Source organism: Canis lupus, chromosome 30 (genome assembly GCF_003254725.2).
Source record: "Canis lupus dingo isolate Sandy chromosome 30, ASM325472v2, whole genome shotgun sequence".
Taxonomy (NCBI): Eukaryota; Metazoa; Chordata; class Mammalia; order Carnivora; family Canidae; genus Canis; species Canis lupus.
In genome coordinates this window covers 14,871,496-14,892,605 of record NC_064272.1, presented here as the reverse complement: position 1 = coordinate 14,892,605, position 21,110 = coordinate 14,871,496, and the positions used below count along the sequence as shown (strand labels likewise).

At 40.7% G+C, this 21,110-nt stretch overlaps 1 protein-coding gene and 1 long non-coding RNA gene across 3 annotated transcripts in view; one reads left to right on the top strand and one right to left on the bottom strand.

Annotated features, from left to right (window-relative positions):
* Nucleotides 1-21,110, top strand: part of FBN1 (fibrillin 1) — a 223,168-nt gene that overhangs the window by 164,249 nt on the left and 37,809 nt on the right. For both annotated transcript variants that reach the window (XM_025472864.2, XM_049104135.1), the window contains exons 33-44: nt 111-233; nt 1,361-1,486; nt 3,274-3,396; nt 5,164-5,286; nt 5,587-5,751; nt 8,100-8,168; nt 8,265-8,390; nt 9,594-9,716; nt 10,373-10,531; nt 13,215-13,286; nt 16,688-16,813; nt 19,672-19,794. In XM_025472864.2, the coding sequence (XP_025328649.1) occupies nt 111-233; nt 1,361-1,486; nt 3,274-3,396; nt 5,164-5,286; nt 5,587-5,751; nt 8,100-8,168; nt 8,265-8,390; nt 9,594-9,716; nt 10,373-10,531; nt 13,215-13,286; nt 16,688-16,813; nt 19,672-19,794 (1,458 nt within the window). The remainder of the gene's footprint in view (nt 1-110; nt 234-1,360; nt 1,487-3,273; nt 3,397-5,163; nt 5,287-5,586; nt 5,752-8,099; nt 8,169-8,264; nt 8,391-9,593; nt 9,717-10,372; nt 10,532-13,214; nt 13,287-16,687; nt 16,814-19,671; nt 19,795-21,110) is intronic.
* The window catches only part of LOC112675963 (uncharacterized), a 39,722-nt gene continuing 35,127 nt past the window's right edge, over nt 16,516-21,110 (bottom strand). Inside the window, exon 6 of the long non-coding RNA XR_003146178.3 lies at nt 16,516-19,869. This is a non-coding gene — a long non-coding RNA (uncharacterized LOC112675963). The remainder of the gene's footprint in view (nt 19,870-21,110) is intronic.

Genomic DNA, 21,110 nt, shown 5'->3' with positions numbered 1-21,110 from the left:
TGCATAGGTTATAAATACGAAAATATTAATTCTGTAAAGAAAAATTTGTATGCTACTGATCGTAAATGTGATGTTTTTTTGTTCATAATGATGTGACTTTTTTCCATTAGATCTGGATGAATGCTCCAATGGAACACACATGTGCAGCCAACATGCAGACTGCAAGAATACCATGGGCTCTTATCGCTGCCTCTGTAAAGAAGGATACACGGGTGATGGATTCACGTGTACAGGTAGGCTCATGTTGGAAACAGCTGTATAAAGGGCAATCAGAGAAGCCAGGTGTTTCACCATCTCTCAGACTGTCCATTGTTTGGGACAGTTATAGTCAACTTTTAACAGGAAAGATTAGGTATTTGAAACTACATCTCTTGGGAATGGAAATTTGGTGTCAGGTCAATTAGGGAGACCTCAGAAGCTAAATATAGTTATATAGTTGATATGGGTATCACTGTATGCAGTGATGTCCTTACTTAAAAAAAAATCACACTTCCTTTTACAATCCTTAGCCTTTATATTTTTGTGCCTATTTCTCACTGTTATTTTCTATACCAAACCCAAGAGTGAGCTTGCTGTAGAAAGCTATGTAAGGAAAAGAGATTCAGACATTCTAGATCATAATAAGATACTGAGATCCATTTCATATGACTTGAAAGCATTAATGAATGTATCCTGAGCATTTTGCTCACAAGACGCCATTCAAACATAAAAGAGACTAAGGCGTAGTCAGTGGTTTACCTGGAATATTTTCAAGGTGCTGAAAATTCTTATCATATTTGAAATAGTTTTTGTCTAACCCAGTGAAGTTTTGTCATCATAAACCTCCCGTTACTCCTTAGAAAATATTCAGTTTCATGTATTAGGCATATATGATTTGTGTGTTTGATATTTAGTGCCTGTGCTTATTAGCAAAGCTCAGTAGAGATGGAGCAGAAAGGAATGTTTGGTCTCCTCTATAGTTGCTGTTCTAGGTCTTTTGCTGCCCATCTGAGCCTAGTCTGAAACCTGAGAAATAGGCACAAAGCACAGCACATCATTTCCTGTCATGGATGTGTCCGCCTTTGCACGACCCTGCTCGTGAAAGCCTTAATTTGAATAATTCATTTGACTTATTCTTCATTTTACATCATTAGGGATAATTTAGCATTTAGCATTCAGCATTCTGAATCCAAGGCCCACATTCATGGACTATTCAATACTAACATTCAAAGGGAAAGAAAGAATGGGTTTAAATGTATCAAATACAAACTATGATGAGACTCCACTACTCTCAGGGAGTTGGCAATGATAAATGAAAGATCTGAGGAACTGAAAAGCTCCTAACTGAGGAAGAGTAACTTGTGTATCTTTCTGGCTGTAGATCTTGATGAGTGCTCTGAGAACCTGAATCTTTGTGGCAATGGTCAGTGCCTGAATGCCCCAGGAGGATACCGCTGCGAATGTGACATGGGCTTTGTGCCCAGTGCTGATGGGAAAGCCTGTGAAGGTAACTGATGGGGAAGCTGCTGGGGCACTTGCAGGGCCTGACAAGATTATGTTATTTAAACATTACTGATTTTTTTTTTTTAATTAAGTTGTGTTTTGGCTTCACATCTGAGCTGGTCAGTTCAGTCTGTGGAGGTATTAGGCCTCCAGCTGGACCATTTCTCTTTTGTGCAGAGAAAAATCTCAGCTTTCTGGCCACAAGCTGCACATCCAACCTTGGTCAGATGGTCTGCAAGAGTACATTCATTGGTCATAGGAGAGACAGGCTAACCAAATGTGGTTAGCTCAATGCAACCTGTTTATTCCCATTGCTAGGGGAAGGAGCTCAAAGTACCTGTCCTCCAATAATGTCCCATTGAAGGAGTCTCTTTAAATATGTTTTTAATCTCTGCCATGGTTTGGTGTCTAGAAATAAAAGCTTTAAAATAATAAGAGCAGATAATCTTCTCCATATGCAGAATAATGTACTGGGCATGTCTCACGTGGTCTCTAAATATCTAATATATGTGAACATGGAACAGTCTTTTGCAAATCCATTCAGTAGGGGGCCCCTAGGGATAATGTTGTATGTCATGCTGTCTCTCAGTGCAAGGCTCTGTCTTCCTGAGATGTTGGTCAGACAAGAAGAATCCTGGAAGCCTGTTGGCTAAGGATAGCTCTCACTAGGAAACACAAGGTTCTTTTCTTTCCCCACGCTTGTCAAATTTAAGTGCATTATCTCTCACTGAGAAGAATTAGCATCTACAGTGAACTAAAAAGATTTCAGTAGAAATAAACAAATGATAACAATTGACAGTAAAAGTTTAAACAAGACCCTGATTAATGTCTTAACTAATAATTGTTGCTTGTTAACAGGACATTAACTCAAAATCAGTCTTTAGCTATGACATGTATACTAATTCTCTCATATAGTTCTATGTAAATACTTTTCTTTGTTATGGAACCATTAGGTGTTCTTTATACCATTTTTATTAAATATGCAGAGTTTGATACAAAATTCCTCTGAGGCAAGAAACCAGATTATTCTCTTGACTGTGTGCCTAATGCCTGTTTACTTTTGTTACTCTGAACATCCAACCAAAACAGGTACTGTGCCACCTCTGGTAACATAAATAGTCACAGTCAAAGTTTTGCTTCTTTTCATGCTATAAGGGAAGGTTGTGTTTGTTTGTTTGTTCTTAATATAAATCACTGCCGGTGGAAAGGTTATGGCTATTTAAAGCCAGTTTCAAGGCAATGCCTGCGTGTCAATTACACAAGCAGAATGTTAACGTGAGACGGGGATCAGGCCCTGAAAGAAGTGTCTGCAGTTTTTAGTTCTCCATCGACAATAGCACCCAGCATAGCTCTAGGGATAGAGAGGATTATAAAACTGATTATGAAAGTTACCGCAGATCCTTTGTGGTTTGTAGAATTTTAGCCTACAATAAAAACAGTGACTATATGTGAATAAAAACCCCTAAAGAATTGGGTCTAAGGTAGCCTTTTTGACTCTTACTTCACCAAAGTGACATGGGCCTGTGTGAAACACCAGAAACTATACATCTGTAATGCTCAGCTTACTGCTTGGCATGTCATGGGGCGGGGCGGGGCGGGGGGCTGAAAAAAGTGATTTCTCACCTGTGAGGCTTCCTATATATGGCAGATAATCTAACAGGCTACAGGAGAAGCACCTAGATTAGCGTCAGATAGCCTTTTTCTTCATAACATCAGGCGCCTAATGACATGAGGCAATTCCTTTGGCAAAAAAATAAGTTTCATTTCTCCCCCTTTGTGTCCCTACCCAAGATATCGATGAGTGCTCCCTACCGAACATCTGTGTTTTTGGAACTTGCCACAACCTTCCTGGCCTGTTCCGTTGTGAGTGCGAGATAGGCTACGAATTGGACAGAAGTGGCGGAAACTGCACAGGTAAGACATCTGTTGCCGTCGGAAGCTGCCCCTGGGTGCCCTGGGGACCTGGCTGTTGGGGCCTCACTGGAACCTCACAAGAATATTCAGTCACAAAAGAAAAGTGAGGATGAAACAACAGGAACCACAGAATAAATTCCCTGAAACTGGCTACATGTAAGGATGCACAGGAAAGAATGGCAGGCCTTTGAAAGAGCAAGATCTGTAGCCTCACAGGCAAGCTCATGGCTGCCAAAGAAGGTGCCAGAGGTGCTCTGGCTGTAAGGTTTCCTAGCTATTCCTTTTCTCCTTAGGCACATTTTCAGAGAGTTTCCCTTTGAAGGCCATGCCCTGCACTGGGATCATGAGTTTATCTCCTTGCACTTCTCCACTGTAACACCCACTTCTTGCCAGCCTGACCTGTCTGTAGTCGCCAGAGAAGGTGATACAGAGAGCTTGCCTGCAGATTCCTAGCATATAGATGGTTTTCATGTAGATCAAGGGACTCTCAGGGAACATAAGAAAAAAAATTAGAAGAGCTAAAGCACCTAAGTAGACTGTCACTTGGTTCCCTTTGGCACTGAATTAGGGACTTTGCAAGACATTTGCAATTCTCTTTCCCAGGCCACCGTAGTCCACTCAAGGATATTGAGGAAACATGATCTAGGATAGGCCCAGGATTTCAGGCAAAATATGTGTTTTTTCCACCTACCTAAACAAGCTATGAGTCAGTGGCTCTCCAGATTACAACCACTACCACCACCATCATGACCACCTCCTTAAAATAAGTTTAGACCAGGGTTCTCCTCCCCAGGCATTTTTCTCCTGTGTTTTTTTTCTGAAAACGATGATCACACCAACCTGGGCCTCTAGCACACCATGGCCCATACCCCTTCCTCAGTACCCCAGATTACCATCAGCATCATTCTGTCTGGTCTCATTTCCTTGAGTCTGCCCTACTGCTCCACATTCATGTGCAATCTGAACAAATGAATTTCCTGCAGTGGAACCTATAAGAGGGTTACCAGATCCAAGGCGGGGTGGGTGGGAAACCTGAGAGGAGGGTATCACCCTCAATCCCCATTCCCTTCTCTCTGAGTCAGCTTGTCTGTTCTTGAGCATTTCGTGAGTGTTCAAAACAGACAAAAGGATTACACAGGGTACTGTTTGCCAAAACCCATGTCCTAAATCTGGAATCCTGTGCATATTTTTGGAACAGAAACTGAAAGGGAAATATTACACACAGCCTTAGTGATGGGAGAGTAACTCTTAGCAGCTTGAAGGAACACGCTAAGCCTCATGCATATGTCTGCACTTGTACTCAGCTGGACCAAGGCAAGCATGCCCAGTTGGGCCAGCAGCAGAAGTTGCCTGCCTGCTCCCAAGGCTTCCCTGGGACATCTTGCTCTAATTTGATGAAATAACAAGCCACACATATTAAATATATTTTCTTAAAACCTGTGTCTGAATTTTTGGTTGACCGAGGTCACAGTAGTGTTTTGCTTTCAGTTACCTTGACTGGAATATTTTTCCTAGTTCCAGAGTTATATTTTCTCCTGATGACAAATTTGAATGCTAAATGTGTTCCAGGGGAAAAAGACCAAAGACGATGACCTATTTCCTTCCTGAGGGGTTTTATTTCAGAAGTGGAAGACTGTATCCCTAGGGGTCATTATAACTAGTAACTCTTAAAATTCTTGTTGGGGGCCCCAGGTTCAGTGCTACCGTTTTGTGGTGATGTCTTCCCCACATTGGCTGATAATTGTGCCCCTCATTGTTTGGTCTTAGATGTTAATGAGTGTCTGGATCCAACCACATGCATCAGTGGGAACTGTGTCAACACTCCAGGCAGCTATACCTGTGATTGTCCTCCCGACTTTGAGTTGAACCCAACTCGAGTTGGCTGTGTCGGTAAGATCTTAAAACTTCTTAGAGAAATATACTTTTATTTTTTTTTAAGCAGCACTGACCATTCCACTCTCAAATTTTAAAAAAGTGATAATGTAAAAATTTAAACATCTTCTAAGTCTGGTTTGTACTTTCAGTTATTTTTTTCTATACGTAAATTCCCAGTATATGTGTTTGGACACTTTTTAGTTTCCTAGTAAAAGTAGATTGTGGTTTTTAAACGGTTTCTTAAAGGAACTTGAATTTTCAATCCTCATATAGAGAGAATCTTCTTGATACTCTTTTGTTTATATATGGAAACAGATACCCGTTCTGGAAATTGCTATCTGGATATTCGACCTCGAGGAGACAATGGAGATACAGCCTGTAGCAATGAAATTGGAGTTGGTGTCTCCAAGGCTTCCTGCTGTTGTTCTTTGGGTAAAGCCTGGGGTACTCCTTGTGAGCTGTGCCCTCCTGTGAACACATGTAAGTGAGCATCCTCCTGTTTATTATTATTATTCCACTCAGGCCAGTTCTCCTTTATAGATCCACAGGATAGACATCACAGAGGGAGAGAGCTGCCACCAGTCCCTACTCTTCGATCAGGGAAGGGAGATCAAACCTCTTAGCTCTGTTGAGGGACCCCACTACCAATTTGGGTCTCAGAAATATCCCTAGTTGGCTTATAGTAAATGGTCAAGTGGGGCAGATATTATTTCACTTCTATCTGAGTAAAAAGTAGATAGCATTATTTTAAAGAAGATTTTCCAGGCTAGGTTACTTATAGAATATTGCTTACCTTCCAGGAACACATCAATTTATCTCTCTTGTCATCTGTTGGCTAACTTTCAATAGCTCTAGGACAGACTAGAGTGTCCTGGGTGAAAGAGAAGCAATTGGTCAAGTGTGAAAGGGAAGACTCTTTTCTGTTTTTGTGACATGACTTGAAAGAAAGCTTTAGAATGTGATTTTTTAAGGACATAAATAAGTCTTCTAAAAAATATAAAGGGCTTCTCATTTTTCTAAGTAGGTCCTATGTTAGGATTCAGAGCTGGGTATAGCTTCTTAGGCAAAGTTTAGTGGTTCTGCTAATAGTGTGTATTAGGATAGGTACTGATTCTTTCCTTGCTGAAGGGTCATTTAATACACTTGTTCTAAAATTATTTGTTGAGTACCTAGAGTGTGTACTTTGGATGCGCAAAGATGAACTAGACTAGATTCTGCTTTCCAGAAGTATACAGTCTAACAAAATATGATCCAGACAGAAAAGCTATAATTCAGCATAAATCTCAATAAAGGAAGAAAGAAACAGTTACAGTGCCATGAGCAGGAGAAGAAGCACTCCTGGTTCCAATTAGGACTCTATCACTTGCCGCCCATGTAACTTTGGGCAAGTTACTTAGCAAGACTGAGTTTCATCATTCATATAATGCCTTATAGGATTAAGAGAAGTCATTCGTGTCAGGCACTCAGCACAAGGATGAATGCTTACTTAGCAAGCACCTCCTTCTGTCTTCTCTTCAGAAAGGAAACTCAGTTCTGAATGGCAGAGGTGGTGATGAATTTGTTTTTTGAATGAATTTTTGATGAATTGTCCTTGAAGGAAGGGTATGACCTGAAAGAGAAGAATAAAAAAGAGTGAAGATTGCAGAAAGAGGAGAAAAGAAAAAAATGAGAAACGGATAGTTAATTTTTTGATATTGAAAGAAGCAAGCCAAGATTTTTAAGTAGGGGAGTCAGCTCTATTGATTAATAATGATTAGCAAAGCAATAGAGGTCCACTCTACCCCAAACTGGACCAGAGCTAGAACTGGAATATATGCACGTATACACTTAGGTGTATACACATAGCATCCCAGAAGGCCAGGAGAGGGATTATCAGATTTGGGAAGATCAGGATAGAGTATAAATGAGCTGATTCTTATTGAAGCTCACCAGGATGACACAGCAGAATTGGTATATTCTTATTTGCGTGTTCCTCTATGTATCACACTGCTGGTGGATGGCACTGAAATAAATGTTTTTGATTGAAATACTTGAATGACAGAACTAATGGAGGGAATCAAAGGACACTTTAGAAAGTTGGTTTGGGAAACCAGAGAAATCAATACTGCCCTCCATAGAAACAGGGGCAAGAAACATCTCTAGGCATTAAAGAGAAAAGTACAATGGGAGGGACACCTGGGTGGCTCAGTTGGTTAAGCCTTTGGCTCAGGTCATGATCCCAGGGTCCTGGGATAGTGCCCCTCTTGGGGCTCCCTGCTCAGTGGGGAGTCACCTTCTCCCTCTGCCCATCTCCTCAGCTTGTGCACTCTCTGTCTCTCAATCAGTCAATCAATCAATAAATAAAATCCTAAGAAAGAAAGAAAGATGAGATGGGAACCAAGAAATAACATTTTTTCCTAAGTTTTTGTTTGGAGAGGTTTTTGGAGACAGGCTGATCAACATTACTAAGGAAGGAATTACAGCCTACAGAAGTAAGGCTGAACAAAACAAAAATCAAAGAGTTCTCTAGGAAGTAAAAAGGGGAAGAAAATCTTTACAACAAAATGGTGACAGCAACAGGGAATAAAATAGTTCCCAAGAACTTGAGGCCAAGAGATTAGATGGAGAGTCCAGAGACTAGGGACAGTGGCTTACATTTATTTGGCACACATAGAAAAAGCCATTTGAAAATAACACGTAGACATCAAGTTGTTAACTTGCTTATGACAGGTGGGGTAACTGCTGAAGATTTGTGAAAATGTTGCAGTTGGATGCATCAGTATTTGTCTATTTCTAGAAGTTTTAGGTTCAAAGGAACTCAATTTGATTTTTTTTTTTTGTTTCAATAGCTGAGTATAAAATTCTCTGTCCTGGAGGAGAAGGTTTTCGGCCCAATCCTATCACTGTCATATTGGAAGGTAATTCTGTGTCCTTGATCTTCAAGTATGCACATTTTGAACTTCCTTGGGTTTATTTACAATGCTGAAGAAATGCTACTGTTTTCATTGTGACAGACATTGACGAGTGCCAGGAGCTCCCAGGGCTGTGCCAAGGCGGGAAATGTATCAACACGTTTGGCAGTTTCCAATGCCGCTGTCCAACTGGTTACTACCTGAATGAAGACACCCGAGTGTGTGATGGTAAATGGTCCTTCTAGGATTATAAGTTCTTTCAACTATTGAATACCAACCTCAAAAATCAGCATACAGTCACCAGTAAAACTAAGAATTTAGCAATATAGTGCAATGGTCTAAACATGAACATAGCCAGGTAAATATGCCACACATGGGGCAGATGGCATTAAGGTTACTGACATGCTGTCATTTCCAGTACACCCCAGATCTTCCTCTTTTTCTAAGAAAAGTAGAATTTGATTATCTTGGGCCATACTCCCACTGATGCCTACAGTTTTCTGGGCTCTTTAGAAAAGCTATTTTTGCCAGAGTAGCACAGAACTCATTTCAGTGACTTCTATATTCTGGGAAGTTCTGAATTCCTCTTCTTCGTGTTCTTCAGCACTTATCTGTACTAATGCATTGAAATGAGCTTCCCTTAAAAAGGCAGCCTCTTTGGCTTTATGATGTAGATAACTCCTCTTTATCCTGTGTTACTGGAAAGATGGACCACTTTTGGCTTTCAGAGCACTTGGACCATAGACCAGGGTGGGAGAGATGGTTTCCATCTATATGCAGGAGTCACATGACTAGTTAGGGAAGATATCTCCGTGTGTCCCAGAGGAGAAATGTTTCTCTGTCTCTCCAAAAGGCTTATTAGGTGACCTCGATAAATGATGTCATTGGATATTAGTTGAGTATCACAATGTAACCTTTGACAATGACACAATTGTAAGACCTCTGGAATTAACAAAGATTAGAATCAACCCCTATGTTTGAAAATGGGGACAAAGGTGTGAAATACCTACTTTAATACCTTACCAATGCAGGTTCTTGAAACCAGTTGTTGATGGCTTCAGGGCATATCATATCCTTCCATAGATTGTGTGAACATTTGAAGCATTAGCTGTCTTTCTGAAGGATATTTGAAAATTATAATTTGTCCACATTTCCATCTCTGCATGCCTTTGAGAATGTTACAGACTCATTTATTAGGAACTCATTCCAGAAGGCAAAACCTCTTTTTCTGGAGCTTCCTTTCCTGAAAACACACATATTAGCATAGACAAAGTACACTGATGAATTAAACATCTATTTTTCTTACACGGATTTCAAAGTGCCCCTGTGGCTTTTTTCCTCAATTGTCAGCATTTATATGGACCCTGAACATTAGCCATTCCACAGAGTGAAGTTTTCATATTCACATACCACTTTCTATTTGGATTACAGATGTGAATGAATGTGAAACTCCCGGAATCTGTGGTCCAGGAACATGTTACAACACTGTCGGCAACTACACCTGTATCTGCCCTCCAGACTACATGCAAGTGAATGGGGGGAATAATTGCATGGGTAAGTCCAAGCTTTTCTAAAGCATGCTTGTTTGGTCCTCATCTATGAGGAGAAAAAGAACTTGTAAGCACAGCAGTTGGTCCTTAGTGTTACATTACTCATCAGACCGAGTGCTGTCTGCCACCCTTTCACTGTCTTTGTGAGGGCCTCCTCCCTTATAAACCATGAGCTTGGCCTTTTTTCCCCACCTTGTGTGGGTGGTTGGGAGTTTTCTTTAAAATGTAATGTTGGAAAATCCCAAACAACAGTTTAATAGTACTTCTTTTGTTTGACTGGGTGTATCTTTATACAATTATATTTACAGCACTGACCTACAGTATTAAAACATCATGAGTCGGAAATGAGAAAATTGCTGCCAAATAGCAGTGGAGAATTGTTACTAAGAGACTGGGTGGAGAGTTGTATAAAGTTTATTAATGCTGCAGTTCCATAATGACTTAGTTCTGTGGCACAAAATACCAGGGAATACATTTCTCAAAGTCCCCTTTCATATGGCAGCATATGTGGATAGAAAATTGGGTAAGGGCAGGCCAGGCCATTCTTGCTCTCATCAAATTCACAAGTCACAATAAAATCCAAAAGAAATACACTCCTTGAGAATCCCCTTAGAAATCGGTCGTGCTTTCCCTATGACATCACCAACCCCTTCTCTCTAGATATGAGAAGAAGTTTGTGCTATAGAAACTACTATGCTGACAACCAAACCTGTGATGGAGAACTTTTGTTCAATATGACCAAGAAGATGTGCTGTTGTTCCTACAACATTGGCCGGGCCTGGAATAAGCCCTGTGAACAGTGTCCTATCCCAAGCACAGGTGAGTTGCACCATCACCAAAAACATAGGTTGGTACATTACCCATGGCTTATTGGTGGAAATAAGTCTCAGCAAGGGAAGAAAAGGGCTCGTCATTTATCTTCCTAAGCAAAAATTCGCTCACAGAGACAATTGTTTAAATTCACTGTTGATTCTGGTCCTTCCAGCTGAAAATTGAGTCACAGAACACACTTTCTAACTTGTTCATTCACCAGACTGATAGACTCAGCGGATCATAAGAATATAAACATTGTTAGTGTTATGGCGTTCACCATGGAACTAAAAGACTGGAAACATTAAGCAAAAGCAATATGACAAATAGGTGAGCCATATCCCTATTATTCTTCCATATTTATAACTGGTCTTGTTCCAAAAAGAATTTAAGGCAGCCCACAAAGATTTGAATGTAAAATAAGAAGGCCTAAGGCAAATGGCAAACAAGGGTAAGAAACTTGGAGCAAGGAGCGAGGCTAATATGCAAAAATCCAAGCTGGGAATTTCTACACTCTTGCCAAAGATGAGCAATAAGTTTGGCTCCAAACTTCCTAGCAGCTCATATAAAAAGCAAGAGATAATCAAGTCTAAGAGTCTCAATGACTACAAAGCAAACTCAACACCAAGCAAAAGCACAACTCTTCTTGAAAGAAATTTTTTCTTATATCCTCATAGAGAACAATCTATATGATGTTATTTGTGTAAAAACAACAAAAGTCTAACCCATGTCCTTGGAGTAAATGAAGTGAATTGGCGCCTGGTTCTTAGATGGTAAATGATGACATTATCATTTAGAGTGAATGAACTGTGATGCAGGTATTGCTTAAAACATTCTATAGTACCTACTCCATTTCCCCACAGTGATCTGGAAGACATTAAATCTCTTGTCTAGTGCTATCTGACAACACATAAAACAGAATATTCTTTTTTAGTGAAATATACCAGTTCATCCAGTGTTTACTCCAGAAATAATGTAATCATCATCACTTAGCATTACCTATGAGTTATCTCTGGTCTGTCTTTAGACCAGGCGTTGGCAAAACTATAGCCCATGGACCAAATCCAGTCCGCTGCCAATTTTTCTATAGCCCAAAAGCTAAGAATGGTTTTTACATTTTTAAAATGGTTGGAAAATATCAAGAGTAGTAGGTCATGACCTGAAAAACATGTGAACTTCAAATTTTCGTGTCTGTAAATAAAATTATATTAGAATATAGCCATACTAATTTGTTTACTTATTTTCTATGGCTGCTTTCATGGGATGGTTGAACAATTTTAATAGAGACTACACAGCCTGCAAAACCTAAAATATTTACTCTTTAGCCCTTTAAGAAAAAGATTGCTAACTCCTGATTTTGACCAGTGGTCTTCAAATCTTTTGATTACACATACCTATCAGTAAAAAAAAAAGAAACTAGCGATTACATGTACTTGGTGTGTGTGTTTACATGTAAAAGTATATGTGTATATGTCTCTACACATTTTTCAATTAGATAAAAAATGCATGTATTATTTTCATACAGTGTTCTATTAGAAAATATGCACAAGACTAATTTTTTAATTAGATTTTACAAAGAGAAATAGAAGTCTTAGTATTTTTCTTTTTTATCTTAATGGATCATGGTTCTTCTACAGACTTCTTGGCAACCCCTAATAAAGATTATCATTTACTTTCAGAAACATCTGAGTTTTTAAGAACTTAAGTATTCTAAATATAAAATACAAGATTCCTTCTTCGTGTTGAACCTAGCCAAATCTGGTCATGGCTTTTCATTAGGTATATGGTCTGCACACATTTTAGGAGTTCCTGAAACTTGTCTGGATGACCAGTGTTAGCTTGGCATTATACTTGTTATTTAGATGTAGGCACTCAAATATCAAGGAAATAAGGCACTGGGGGAAGAATATGCTACATGTTTTATTAAAATACTTCCAGAAACCTTTTATAATTTTCAGTGGGTTTGACCAATAGGACAACCTTGAGCTTAGATCGATGCCATGCTCTATCAATTAAATTACACTCAGGATCTGGAAATACAGGACCTCAGAGTTCAAAGGGACTGCAAATGGCACTTAGTCCATCCTTTATTATCAACTTTGATGAATTCGGGCACATGAGAAGAAGATAGAGGGTTGAGGGAGGGAGAGAGAAATAACGAGAGAGCTGCACCAAATGAAATCCAGCTCCCCGAATTGAAGTAATGCCACAAATTGGTTGTTTGAACTGAATTAGTCATTAATAGACTTGATGTCAAGAACTTGGCTAGATTTGCTATGGTCTCCCCCGATCTACTGAGGAAATGGCTTTTGTAAGCATTCCTCAAATCCTAGATCTCTTACTATGAATGGAAAGAGGCACTCTTGTCAGTCCCTGGGTTCAGAGCTGAACAACATCCTTCTAGAAACCCAAATTCCTACAGGCAAGCTCATACAAATGCGTGGGCTGTGATAATGGAGACCTTTACTTTTTCCTCAGTATTACGTCAACATGAGTTCATTCCATTCAGTGTTTACCTTCAGGACAAGGTTACAACATCTGTGGGAATTTTCAGATTTATTTCTTATTTTAAATTCTTCAAAATACAGATAAATATTTTTCAAGACATTTATGAAGTTCTTTCAGCCTAGCCATTGCTCTTTGCTGACCCCTATTCTCGCTCCCCTCACCCCATCTTTTTTAATTACTACAGATGAATTTGCTACACTTTGTGGAAGTCAAAGGCCAGGCTTCGTCATTGACATTTACACCGGGTTACCTGTTGGTGAGTTATGATGTCATTGTTGGAATTTTCTGGTTTTGCCTTTGTGTTTAAAAAAGGGAATACATACCCTTATTTTCTCAGTTTGCTTTTTTTTCTTCTTAGAAGGAGAAAATCATTAAACAATGCCATTTAGCTTTATTGAAACACTGATTCTTAGTTTGAAACAAACTACAAACACCCTGTGTAGCTCCACCTAATTGGCAGCTGCATTTGTTGCTCGTGATTAAGGGGACTGGGAAGCTTTTCCCAAAATTACAATCAAGCTTAGTTTAACCAACCCTAGGCATCAACAAAGAGAGAGATTCTGGGAGTAGGGCCAGTTGACGTTTGATTTGACTCTAATTCCCAATCTTTCCTTCTGACTAAGACATGAGTTTAATATGACTTTTCATACTGATCTCTAAGTGTAGGTTGTTCACATAAAGCCCTTTTGGGGATCAATTTTATCTCACATGGAATCTCCTCAGTTCATCTACTTCGGGAATTTCAGATGTGAACTAAAAATTCTTTCCAATCGGAGGCCCCATCTGGTAACTGGAGCAGAGACCACTGCAGTGTTAGAGATGCTTGTGCAAGATTCAGAAGTATTGCACAGCGTTCAGCCAACAGAGGCAAGGCCTTTGTGGTTTAAAAGCAAATAACATAAAAGTAGATGGAAAGCTATTGCATTCTCAGACTTTTTCCCCAGTGTGATTTATATGCATCCTTAGATGCCCCTCTTAAGTCTGAGCAATTGTGTCTAGTAGCAAACATCACCACTTGCTTGTTCCACCTTATTCCTAATAAGTAAACTGAAATCCACATCAGCCTTTCCAATGACCTTGTTTAAGAAAACAAGGGTCTGGTCCAGCAATCAGCCTGGCTACCTTAGTGCCAAATCCATATGGCTCCACAGGCTAGTCAACGTCCAAAGAAACTTCATGGTTTGGAAGGAAAAGCTGCTAAATGACATTGGCATGAAACACCTGGCCCTCGCTGCTTTGTTTTTCCCCTTCCCAAAACAGATCTTTTCATCTCCCTAGAATCTCTGATCCAAAGATAAGTGGTCTTTAATAGTAATGGTTCTTCATGGACAGACCAGGCGTGTCCCCCAGCAAGGCCTGCCCTCCAAGGTTGGCAGCAGGTGAAGATTCAAAACAGTATCGACATCGTCCACTAGTTGAGCTGGAGACATCTCAGACATCATGTAGTCCAAGTGCATTGCTTTACAGCTGAGGGGACAGAGGCCCAGAAGGGGAAGGGACTCAGCCGAGGTCACCTAGCTAATTAATAACAGAGCTGGGACCCAAATCCAGTCCTGACTCACAGCTTGCTTTGCCTCAAGCTCTTGAAAGCTGGAAATATGATAGTTAGCAATATACTTATTGTTACCAAATTCCACCATGACAAAATATTTAGATGACTGAGAAACTTTGTTTTATTTGAGTTTTATACTCTCCTTCTGAAAGTCTTAAGATTGTTGGCATATAGAGCCCATTCGTATGGGGTTAAAACTATAGCAAGTTTATTAATCTTGTCTTAAAATATAAACTTCTCCAAGTTGAAGTTCAAATGAAATCCAGACAGGAAAAGAAAATATAACTTTTAATATGTCCTTTTGCTATTTTATGCCTGACAATGGCTAGAAATTGGACCCAGTCTGTTTTTGTTAGACTTGATAATGTATCATTTTTATTTAAAATAAATGAATGTGAATATAATGTTTCATGTTTGAACTAAAAGAATATCATCTGAATTGTTTGTTTGCTGATGGTACATTGTTGTGATGTTACTTTGCAAAACCTTTTAAGAACATGAATGATAAATGTGTGAAAAATCCCAAAACACAATCACCTGTATTCAAAATAGCAATATACACTAAACTTTTTTTTTCATTAAAGAGATCGATTTGCCTTTAAACAAAATCAAACCCTTTAGAAAAGGGTCTAAAATAAACCTGTGGTCTGTCAACTTTCTCCTTCAAAGCAGGCTGGCTTTAGAGTATGATTATTCTGAAAGCATGGCAGCTCTTGTAAGCTTCCCATGTACAACTGTGGCCGACTCCTGATGCTGGAGGCAAACAGAGTTCCTTGTAGAGGCTCCAGACTATAATATGTCAACAGAAGTATCTCAACACCCCCTCCCAACTTCTGAAGTGCTCTGTGAAACTCCAGCAAAGGGTGGTAGATGGGTCCTCCAGGATAACGAGTCATTCGATTGTGGTTTTGTGAAACTGTGGTGTGGAAGAGCCTGAAGGAGGCAGAAGAGCCTGTTAGCAGATTTCTGATATCAAATCCTCACTCTGCCTCTCCTGAGCTGTGGGGTCTTTGGTGAGAGCCTCAGTTCCACCATCTGCCCAGTGATGGTAGTCCCAGTACCTGGAGACCATCTCATAGGGTGGTTGTGATGATTCAGTGAGTAAATCCAGGTTGAATGGTGAGAAATAGTCCAGGTTTAGAGCAAGTGAGACACTGTCAATACTCCTACTGCTATTATCCTAGAAGACACTGTATGGTTGGGAGTTGAGAGCAGGTCAGACAGACAGGGAACCACCGTGCCAGTGAGGAGGCCAGACCTACCCACAGGGCCACCTCGCCAGCTGGCAGCCTGTGTTCTGGCTCTGCTGTCATTCCTCCTTGGTCCTGTTTTAATGCTCACTGATCCAACTTCCAGATACGGATTCTTAATTTACCAAATTTTAATTGACTCAGACAGCATGCTAGGGACTGGGGAAACAGTGGTGTCACAGCCAGCCCCAGCCCCTGGCCTGAGGAAGCCACAATCTATGGTAATGGGCTTTCCTCAGTGCTAGCCCCCACAGTCACCATGGGCCCTGCATACAACTCCCAGACCTCACTCACCCACTTCTCAAAGCTACATGAGGGAGGAAGGGGTATTGAAAGGGAGTTTGAGAGTTCAAAGTTGTCTATGACCATGGGTTCCTCAGTTCTCCACCAGCGCTCCTTTCCCATTCTTGTCAAACACCACCACACCCTTTGGGTAGAGAAGCTATTTATTCTCAGAGGTTCTTTGATTCCACTCCTCCAGTACATAGTGCCCAGTGGGAACCAAAATGGCTCCTACCATCAGGACAAAGCTGATGTTCTGAAACAAAACCAAAAAGACAGACACTAAATCCAGATAGACACTAAAGGACAGACACTAAGTCCCGGTACTAAATCCAGACAGAGTGTCTGAAAAGCAGTTTATTATTTCCACTTAATATTGATTGATGTCCCACATTCCCATCATCACCACTCCAACACACACATGCCCATCCAAACACCCATGCACTTTCTCTTTTTTTGTTTTTGGATCTTATGTAAACATTGAGTTAGAAGCTGCTGGCTTTCACGGTTGATTTACCCTATACAGAGATCACGAATTATGCCATCACTCATGTGTGGCTGCTATGTTTCCAGATATTGATGAATGCCGGGAGATCCCTGGGGTCTGTGAGAATGGAGTGTGTATCAACATGGTTGGCAGCTTCAGATGTGAATGTCCGGTGGGCTTCTTCTATAATGACAAGTTGTTGGTTTGTGAAGGTAAGTGATGTCACTATATCATGTCCAGAAATGAGCTGATGAGCTACTTGCCCACTTGCCCACACAGACTTTGCCAATTTCACAACATTGGAATTTCAGAAATTCATCAAGCTCTAGTAGTAGCATAGGGCACCATAAGGAACATCATTTTTCCATGCAAAAAATTCCCTAACTCCCAGTGGGAAAAGCAGGATGTACATTCCCCAGCCCTGCCCCCCATCCCCATACACAATGTAGTAGATTTCCCAGCTGATATAAGAAAGCCTTGAGTTCCTAGGTGTGTCGCATAGACTGCTTTTGTTTCATGTTGCTTGAAAGTGAGCATGGGTGGTGGGCGGTCATCTTTACTTGAATCTCAAAATAGTGTTCTCTTCCAAACGGAGCCTACGCTACTCCCAAGTGAAAACAAGGTTAATGCAAATATTCCAAATGCATGAGAGAATTCCAAATGGCAAGAACAGCAAATTCGATTTTATATGAAGAATGTTGGCATGTGTGCAAGTGGTACTTTTTTCATTTTCAAATTACCTCCCTTTGCCATGTGTATGTACTGTGATTCTGTGCATTCCTCACAGCACTTCATATTTTTCCTACATCTGGGGAAGATAGTATACTTTTACATTTTAGTAAAAGGGACATTACTGGTTATTAAATATACCACGTACCCTAGGATAGCTGGAATCATTGTCTATTCAATACTTAAACTCGGGCCTCTTGCAGAGTTTTTGTTCCTGTCGGAAAGGATTATTACCCCTCACCATGTGTGAGAGCACATGTGTCAACATTTTAATGTTAAAAAACCCTTTTTTTCTTAAACTAGGGACAACTTGCAGACCATGAGTAAAGTTTTGGTCCTCAGCACATGCTTGTTAAATTCTCCTCACCAGGCTTTCAGTCACGTGGCCAAGTGGGCACTTGTCCCTGACTCTGCCTGCCCTGGTGGTTGGGGTGGGGTGGGGGGTGCTGGGGGGGCATTGGGGTGATAGCCATTTACAGCCTTCCTCAGGAGATAGTCATCTCAGGCCTTGGCCCTAGCCCCTGTACTCTGTTGGAAGGCCATCAAGGATCAGGTGTCTGGAGAGGAAGCATGAGAGGAAGCGTGATGCAGAAGAAAGGAGCCCACAGCAGATGATCTGATAATGCTAACCTTGGCTAGCCAGTCTTTCCCCTTTCATACATGCCTGGGATGCCTGCCACTGTCCTGGGGCCTCTTTTGTTCTCTTCCATTTAGAGATCCCAAACCTATAGGCATGGCTACCTGTGACCATCAATTCAACCTAGACATTGCTAACAACATGAGATAGCTATACCAATGTTAGGGCACTTTGCTGTCAGGATAGTAGTCAGTGGACACTGAGATTACAAAGCACTCCAACTTTTGGGTTCTGTTTCACAGGATATCCCTCATCAGGGTGAATGTTTAATCCAGGGCCCACTGCTTCCTAGCACACTCTTAGCTCTCTGAATCAGAAAACGAAGGTTGATTTAATACAAGCCTCAGTAACCCTGAAAGTGGAATGGATTCCAGAAGTGATTTAGGGAACATCCATGAATCTGTTCTCCTCAATATGCATATAATCCCAAGCAGGACCTCTGATGCCCCACAGCAATGCTTCTCTGTAATACCTTGGCTTCTCCAACAACAGGCTACTCTGTGTTTCTGTATGCTCCTAAGATGAGGGCAGACCTACTGGGTGAGGTGGTGCCAGTCTTGGGGCATTGTAACCCAAGGCAGGCATACTTCTGCACTTGTATCTGCTGCCCAAAGAGGCACCCCCGTGCCCCCCTCCCCCCCATATTAGAAACTCCTACTGACAGTAGTCCTGTGGTCTCCTCATCACAAAAGCAAACACCTGTGAGGTATCAGTTGATGTATTTGCCGCCCCCTTGTGGGAACTTCTTTGGCTGAGCCCATTTTGTAAAACCCTAATACTGGTGCTAAGAGCCAGCTTCCTTCTGCTTGTGTTTAGGCTATTCCATTTACTAGACTTAGCCTGAATTAGATTGTTTTGTAGAAGCAGGGACAGAGAACATGAATTTTGTTCCATGGCATAGACTGGACTATGCAGTAACTTTCATAATGGCATGAATTTGAACTATGTTAGCTACCTGGTTAAAAAAAAGAAAAGATAGGCAAATAAACCCCCTGAGTATAGTCAAAGCTCTGAAGCACACAATATCCATTTATTCTTTTCTTTAATAGTAAGAGTTGGGTTGTTTTCAGTAGTTTTATGTGCAGTCTCTCATGTTAAGTTTCTTGGTTTGACTGGCATGTGGCAGTACTTTAAGTAGAAGCCTCTACAGCCCTGTAGTTAAACACACTGCCTGTGAATCAGGAACATCGGCATCAATTGCAAGCTTATTGGAAATCAAGAATCCCAAACCATTCCCCAGACACACTTAATCAGAATCTGTGTTTCAGCAGGATCCCAAGTGATTCATAGGTGCATGAAGTCTTGAAACGCCCTGCTTATAGAACTTAGAAGGTTCTAAGTTCTATAAGCAGAACTTGGCAACCTGGTAGATTCATAAAACCCTGGGGCTTTGAGCAAGTATATTTCCTTAGGATATTTAGTCTAGACCATGCCATGTCCTGGTCCTAACAGCTGAGTTTTATGGCTTTTTTTTTTTTTTCAGACACAGCATCATTAGAGACCATATGTGGTCATAAACCAAGTACTCGCATTTATGAAAAATATTAGCAAAGCGGAAAAAGTAGAAAGGGACTCTTCAGTGTTCCCTTGTGTTCAATAGAACTGATCAAAATAAGAAAATAGAAATCTGTTTTATGTGAGAGGCTTCATCAGCTTGACACCACATTCTGTTCTCCTTCTAATAAAATTCTCTTCTGCTTGGAGATATTGACGAGTGTCAGAACGGTCCTGTGTGCCAGCGCAATGCCGAGTGCATCAACACAGCAGGCAGTTTCCGATGTGACTGCAAGCCCGGCTACCGCTTCACTTCCACAGGCCAGTGCAACGGTGAGTGCTCCACCCGCACGCCCTCATGAGCTGCCTGTGCCCACCTGTGGGTTAGCTTCATCATGTTTCACATACCTGAAGGTTTTTGAGGTCAGGTTGAAGAATACATGAGTTACAGTTTAGACAGCTGAGTTCTAGTAGCTAGACTAGCAAAAAGGAAAATTATTGAAATGTCTAAACACTTAGAGATATGTTATCCAAACAAGAAATATATCATCTGCATGCATAGATTTCATATTTGCTTATCTCCTGCCCTGCTGCAAACAGCCCTTCCCACAAATACACACATGTGCGTGCACATGCATACATGCACACAGCCCCCTAGCCCGTATTCAGGGCCAAATACTTTTTTGTTTCCTTTTACATAATCCCCCTTAGGGTAGGAGGTTGTCACCATTCCAGCCACATACCCCAATTCTAGATAGTGAACCTCTCCTGGGCTGAGTTAGATTATACTGCATAAATCAAGCAAAAAGAACCAAGAGCACCACTTTTGCTCCTAAACCTCTAACAGAACCAGGGGCAGCAAACATTAACAGTCTTTTATCAGCTATAAGTCACCTACAGTAAAATGAGAAACTGTCCCCTAGAGAATAGATTATTTCGTTGTTCACTTTTGTCACTGGTGAGGTACAAATAAAAAGGATGAGTGAGCTCAAATGGGTGGTAAAGTTTTAAATATCTGATGGCATCTCCTAGCCAGTGGTACCAAAATTAAAACACCAGTGTTTCAGCCCAGAAGCAAAATTATACCTCAGATGATTTTCATGTGAGTTTTTGAGTAATTATAAATCATTGTATATTTAGCACGAAGGTCAGAAAGAATGTTATTTTGCTATGGTTCATTTCCCAAGGAGTTTCCTGGATATTTTATGCATTTGTGAATGAAACAACACAAGGGAACATGGTCAGATTTTCCTTGGATTTCCTTGCCTACCAGTGATTAAGTGGTAGGAAGTGCACTGCTCTCTGTAGGGTATTTTGCATTGTTTTATTAGACCTTGGTGGGAAGAGGGTGTAATAGCAGAACAAAAACTCACTTTAAGAATCAAGGCTTGTTTTGTTGGGTTTAAGGGAACATGTGCAAGTGTTTAGCATTTTGTCAACAAAGCAGTTGTTATCCGTGTATTAAAAAAACAGGACAGGAAAAGTGGGGACGTCTCTGATATGAGTCACAATACCCTAGTGTAACTTGGCATTTATACCACTTCCCTGCATTTTGCTCTTAATTTATATTTCTTTGAAACTGGGCAGAATAATTCCAATCAAAATAAAGAATTGCTGATAATATAGAACGTGTCGTTTCACACCATTTC